The 6,078-nt window shown below is 41.2% G+C and overlaps 1 protein-coding gene across 1 annotated transcript; it reads left to right on the top strand.

Annotated features, from left to right (window-relative positions):
- The first annotated feature begins 2,368 nt into the window (after nt 1–2,368).
- LOC146660531 (ADP/ATP translocase 2) lies at nt 2,369–4,647 on the top strand. Its single transcript, XM_085420447.1, has 4 exons — nt 2,369–2,557; nt 3,382–3,868; nt 3,955–4,095; nt 4,220–4,647. The coding sequence occupies exons 1-4, from the start codon at nt 2,447–2,449 to the stop codon at nt 4,375–4,377; spliced, it is 897 nt and encodes a 298-aa protein (XP_085276573.1). The 5' UTR covers nt 2,369–2,446; the 3' UTR covers nt 4,378–4,647.
- Nucleotides 4,648–6,078: the final 1,431 nt, after the last annotated feature.

Raw genomic sequence — 6,078 nt, 5'->3', positions numbered from 1 at the left:
GCAATGTGATTGGCCCAATGCAACGAGCGATTGTGGCCAAAGGGACGTGAAAATGTTTCCAGTGGGAGAACAGCTGGGTCCCAGAAGGAAAATATGGGCATCAACTTTATGGACAACGTGCATCTGTTATTGAGGTTACACGGGGGAAAAAAGTTAGCACCATTACTGTGAATCTACTCAACTCTTCACGTGTTGTGTTTAGTTTTTGATGGTCGGTTGTGTTCAAAGCATAGCTCCAGTGAATGAACATGAATGCTTTCGACCTTGACGCTTATAATAGGCTTTTGTGCCATGCCAGGCTGCATTCAGAGGAAATCTGAGGAAGACGAACCTTTGTTTCTGTTTGGACTATATGTCCACGGTTATAAATCGTTTTGGGGTTTTTGTTTCCTCCACAGCTGCCTTAAATTAAACAGCTCTCATCCTTTCCATCGAGACTGGTCTGCAGTTCAGGCTTTTCCCATTCATATCAGTTTATAGCAGGAGTGGAACTGTGAGATCTTAATTTGTTCCAGTGCTGTGGCTGATCTGTGGGGGGAATGTGGTTATCCACAGAGGAATGAATTCAGAAATACTAAAATAAGACTGCTCACCTGTAACGCTAAGGTGATTTCACTCCCTTGTGTTTGTTATTGCACGATTCCGTCTTTCATTATTTCCTCAACTTCTCTCACTTTCAGTATTTTACAAAGATTTGTAGCATCGTTGAAAAGCTTTCAAGTATAGCATCCACTTTTTTAATAAATTGCTTTCTTCTTCTTCTTTTTACTTTAAGGTGTTTGTTTGTGGTTTCGTGGAGTTCACAAGCCTATATGTTTTTAAAAAATGCTCCACTCAAAAAACATGATTAAATACACCCACAGCTGCCTCTCAATAAAGGCGAACAAAAGCAATTTGAAATTGCAAAGTGCGTGCAATTGACCTGCTGTCCTCACTGTAATTAAAAGCAGAGGGATTAATGGATTAATTTACACATCCTGTTGAAATGTATTCTCAAGTGGCAGCAAGAAATACAAGTGGACAGTGACTGGCGTTAAAATGCACATGCAGACAAACAAGACCAACCACACAGGGCATTTCATAAGGAACTGTAAATATCAGAGGGCAACGCAAGATTTTGAGAAAAAACTAAACATTTTTCCAGGGTGCTTTTAAATTTTGAATAGGCAAATATTTTCTCACAGCAGTACCAAGGGGGTTCATTTAATACGCTGTTAGCCCTTTCACCTTCAGAAGCTGGTCTGTGGTAGGATTTCTTAGAGATGGCTAGACACTGACTGCTGTACATGGCATGACAGCAGCACCTCCCTGTGGTCAACACTGCGCATGAGCCAAGAAACGTGCAGCTCGCAGATCCAAATGCTCAAATACAGTTAAAAATATATGTTGAGTGTTAGTGATGTTATGGTTTTACATAATAATGTCAAAAAATCAATAAAACAAAGTCAACAAGTATATTATTCGATGATCTGTGGTTTGAAAGAAAATCAGTGGCTTTTATAAATAGTCAGACAAGCAGAAAAGCCATTAAGATAGATAGATAGATAGATAGATAGATAGATAGATAGATAGATAGATAGATAGATAGATAGATAGATAGATAGATAGATAGATAGATAGATAGATAGCCACATAAAACTGAGGCCAAGTCTTCTGCCGCCCTCTGGTGTGCATATGTGCTTAAGTCTACTAGATAGATTAAATATCTATTTGCAGCATTGTCACAATGGTGACTCACACACACCTAAAGGTGGCTTTCAGAGGGTAGTTGTGGTACCAGCAGTGCAGGTGCAGAAATGAACAAGCATCGAATATCATCCTAGCTGACTCTGCGTAGTACGTGAAGAATTATCTGCAGGCTGGTGCAGTGATTTAACCGTTTAGTGTAAATATGCAGATCAGGGCAAAACTAGAATGCGAAACCTATGTTAATAGAGTCACACGTAACACTGAAAATGAGTACAGGCTGTGCCATAGTTGTTTCATAACAGGTAATATGCCGTTAATAATTGTAGGGATTACGCATCTATAAGGTCCTTGATAGATGAACCTCACGGTATGATTCACACCAAGAATTGGAAACTGTCTCGTTACCCACGATAGTGATTCTGAGCAGGAAGCCAAAAAGGAACGAGAACACGGTCTGTCTCATTTTGGTTTTCGGTCTAAATTAAGGCACTTCACGTGAATTTAATTATAATTCAGGAATTACTCGCCTGGGGTCGAGACAACTACGTAAAGTGACGACAAGACAAATTGGACAGTTTTATTGGCGGAGCAGCGCGTGACGTGGAGGCTAGTTCTCGTGTAGTATCGCGATCCGATATGTGAAATAAATCCCCGGCGCAGCTACACAATCGGCCATTTTGTCGGTGCAGGCCATCAGCCGCAGAGGGGCGTATAGTATTTACTAGTTACCTGGAAGACGCATCAAGAACATCGCAATATGAACGATACACTTGTTTCATTCGCCAAGGATTTCTTGGCCGGTGGTATTTCTGCTGCCATCTCCAAAACAGCCGTCGCCCCTATTGAGAGAGTGAAGCTTCTCCTTCAGGTAAAACTCTTTGACTGGCGGAAAGCCGTTAGCCGGCTAGCTTGTGTAATCTTACTCACTGCCATTTAAAAGTATTAATCGAATACTAATTGAGTAGCTTGTACATAAACTAATTGCAGCTTGCTTATTATAATGTTTATCCGGAAACGGTGAAACTATAAAGAGGGACTGCTTCAATAATTTGAGGTCACCACAGGATGGGGAAATGACCTACACGAGCCCGGCTGCTAACGCTAGCTTTATTACACGTTAACCTTAGCCGGCATAGCTAACAAAGGACAAACACGAGAACACTCTGTACGAACAGCCGGCAACTCGTCTGGATTATTTAAAGCGCTGGTATCCCAACTATAGTTACACGGGGATAACATGATTATAGTATTCTCGGTAAAATTTGGCGGCGTATCATTGTGGTGGCCCATGTACCCCCGGATGTTAGGCAGCGTTTAGCACGACTGCTAAGCTAAAGCCCGGGCGGTAGTCAATCACAGCCAGTTTTACATCCCTTCTTGTTCAACCCGCACAACGACATTATATTACACCCTTTAGTGACATTTGTGTTATTTGAGGCTTAGTGTCTGTCTGTGTGAGCATGATTAAATTAATAGATGGTTAACCACGTCCGAATTAACTAGTCAGATTACAATTCAACACGGTAGTCATTATCATTAATTACTGATATCTGTTTAAGAATTTCTCTTGTGGTTCCTGCAATTTTTATAGCTTCAAGGTCACAACAAAGGGACCTTGTCGCTGTAAAGTGGTTCCTTAGCTTCCTGATTTTTAACCTCAGTCTGTGTGATTCTCCTTTTCTCTTAATCCAGGTCCAGCATGCCAGTAAGCAGATCACAGCTGATAAGCAGTACAAGGGTATCATGGACTGCGTTGTCCGTATTCCCAAGGAGCAGGGATTCCTTTCCTTCTGGAGAGGTAACCTTGCCAATGTCATCAGATATTTCCCCACCCAGGCCCTCAACTTTGCCTTCAAGGACAAGTACAAGAAGGTCTTCCTTGATGGCGTCGACAAGCGCACGCAGTTCTGGAGGTACTTTGCTGGCAACCTGGCCTCTGGTGGTGCTGCTGGAGCCACCTCCCTCTGTTTCGTGTACCCCCTTGACTTCGCCCGTACCCGTCTGGCAGCTGATGTGGGAAAGGCAGGAGCCGGGAGAGAGTTCTCAGGTCTGGGTGACTGCCTGGTTAAGATCTTCAAGTCTGACGGCTTGAAAGGATTGTACCAGGGCTTCAATGTGTCTGTGCAGGGCATCATTATCTACAGGGCTGCATACTTCGGCATCTATGATACAGCTAAGGGTATGTTTATTTTGCACTGATCATAAAGCGATTCATCTGCATCTATTGGTGTTGTAAATAATTTACTTTTCCTTTTGTGCTTGCAGGAATGCTTCCAGACCCCAAAAACACCCACATTGTGGTGAGCTGGATGATTGCACAGACTGTGACAGCCGTTGCTGGCCTGACTTCATACCCCTTCGATACTGTCCGTAGACGTATGATGATGCAGTCCGGACGTAAAGGAGGTGAGTGTATTTGTAACATGCGTCACCTAGACATGAACCCAGAAGTTACAGTTGATCTGTTCTATATTGAGTTTTATTTCGTAGCTAACTCTTTTTTTTTTCTTTTTCTTTTTCCCTTCCTCAGCTGAAATCATGTACACCGGGACCATTGATTGCTGGCGCAAGATCGCACGCGATGAGGGTGGTAAGGCTTTCTTCAAGGGAGCCTGGTCCAACGTGCTCAGAGGCATGGGCGGCGCCTTCGTGCTGGTGTTGTACGATGAGCTGAAGAAGGTCCTCTAAATCTTCATTGTCACATCACTGTCCAATTTGGCTAAATGTAATAACTTTCCATTTCTACGGACTCTGCGTTCTGCCTTATTTATGGGAACAAACTTCTCACCAATAGTGAGAGATGGCTGTACGTTGTGCATCTTTGATTTTAAAACGTTCCACACCCTGTTTACCAATGTCATTCCTGTTTAAAAAGAAATATGATACCTCCTCCTGTCATTCACTAGGTTTGTATGGTCCCAACTTGAATAAATTTATTCTGGGGAACAAACTAAACAATTTATGTCTACTGTCTCCAATACTGTTATAGCATGGGATGAACACTCACTTGGATAATGAAATGCACGAAGTGGATTACACCCAATGGCTATATTTACTCATGCTTATCTCTCCCTGAGCCTTTCTGCATTTGACCGTGGCCACTTCTAGGATTGTAGAGTAGAATACTCGAGTGTCACCTCCTTTGTTGTGCCACTCAGATTGTTAGTAGCACAATCTATAGCTTGTATACTGACCTTACTGAGGTTCTGTTTCTAGGTTATCTTTCACAGCACATGTAAATTGACAGTATTGCAGTTTTAGTTATTCAAACAGCTGGAAAATGTAAATCTTAAGAGAAATATATAAAATAGAATATATGTAGTTCAAGATATCCCTCTCATTGGATATTCAGTGTCTGAATAAATATAGCTCTTAAATTTAGAAGAACAGAATGACTACCACGCATCCAAGACACCAACTGAATTCAAATCTATTCTCACATCCATCACAAGTTGCTTTGGCGATGTAAGAAGTTTGGTTTTGCTTTGTCAACCTAAATAGCAAACATGATTATAAGGTGTGGTGCATGTTAAGTGAGCTGCAAATGACTGGCTAGGTGAACACTTGCTTTATTAGTCATATCTGTAGCCAGGCAGAGTGTTATGGGAGAAATACTTCCTACATACTTTCTACATTTTTCATAAGTAATAAAGCCTATATGACATAGTGTAAATTAACATAGGTGTAATTTGATTATATAGATATATAAATTATGAGAGAGAGAGAGTTTAAGGTAAACTTGGCAGGTATGTAAAAAAATGGCATGGCTTTTTTTTCTTTTTTTAAGCCTAATGAAAAGTCAGATTAAAGATAAAGCAGCGATTAAGAGGCCCTTACACACAAGTTTCAATATACAATCTGGTTTCGGTCTACTTAACCCGAGATACTGAATGTGGACAGCAGGGGGCGCCAGTTGCATACAGCGTGAAACTAGATCAGCTCTGCTAAACTGCTCCCACTGAGAGTTTCTTAATGAGGAGTGTCTAAAGCTCAAACAGGCTTTAAATCTTATCAGAATATTATGACAACAAAACAAAGGCTCACCCTGACCCAACCGAGATAAACAATCATCACAAACAGCCAGGCAGTGTTTGCTATGTTGAACTTATTACTTCAATACAGCGAAACCTGCTGCCTGTATAACTCGTTTCAGAAGGTTAAAGAGGTGTTGATGCATTCCAGAGTGATGCTGTGTAACTGTAGCCTGTACTGTAACACTGTAACTTAAATGTTGTTGTTCCTCTATTACATTGTAAAAAAGAGAAAAAAAAGTAATACACCTTACAATAAAGCACCGAGAGCCTGACAAAGTAAAGGAAGAATATTTGTCCAGTGCATTTAAAATGACAAATGTTAAAGTGTTTATAAAGTTGCTAATAAAGTGGACAG

Source organism: Rhamphochromis longiceps, linkage group LG10, assembly GCF_057381845.1.
Source record: "Rhamphochromis longiceps isolate RC_006_pf linkage group LG10, R_longiceps_female_GT1.1, whole genome shotgun sequence".
Classification (NCBI taxonomy): domain Eukaryota; kingdom Metazoa; phylum Chordata; class Actinopteri; order Cichliformes; family Cichlidae; genus Rhamphochromis; species Rhamphochromis longiceps.
The sequence above is the reverse complement of the archived record's forward strand: the minus strand, read 5'-3'. Positions and strand labels throughout refer to the sequence as shown.

What these genes read in the sequence shown, in the direction of transcription:
- LOC146660531 (XM_085420447.1), top strand. Translation starts at nt 2,447, where the DNA reads ATGAACGATACACTTGTTTCATTCGCCAAGGATTTCTTGGCCGGTGGT. An exon ending in GAGTGAAGCTTCTCCTTCAG is followed by an intron (nt 2,558 to 3,381) that starts GTAAAACTCTTT and finishes CTCTTAATCCAG; the next exon opens with GTCCAGCATGCCAGTAAGCA. An exon ending in GCAGTCCGGACGTAAAGGAG is followed by an intron (nt 4,096 to 4,219) that starts GTGAGTGTATTT and finishes TCCCTTCCTCAG; the next exon opens with CTGAAATCATGTACACCGGG.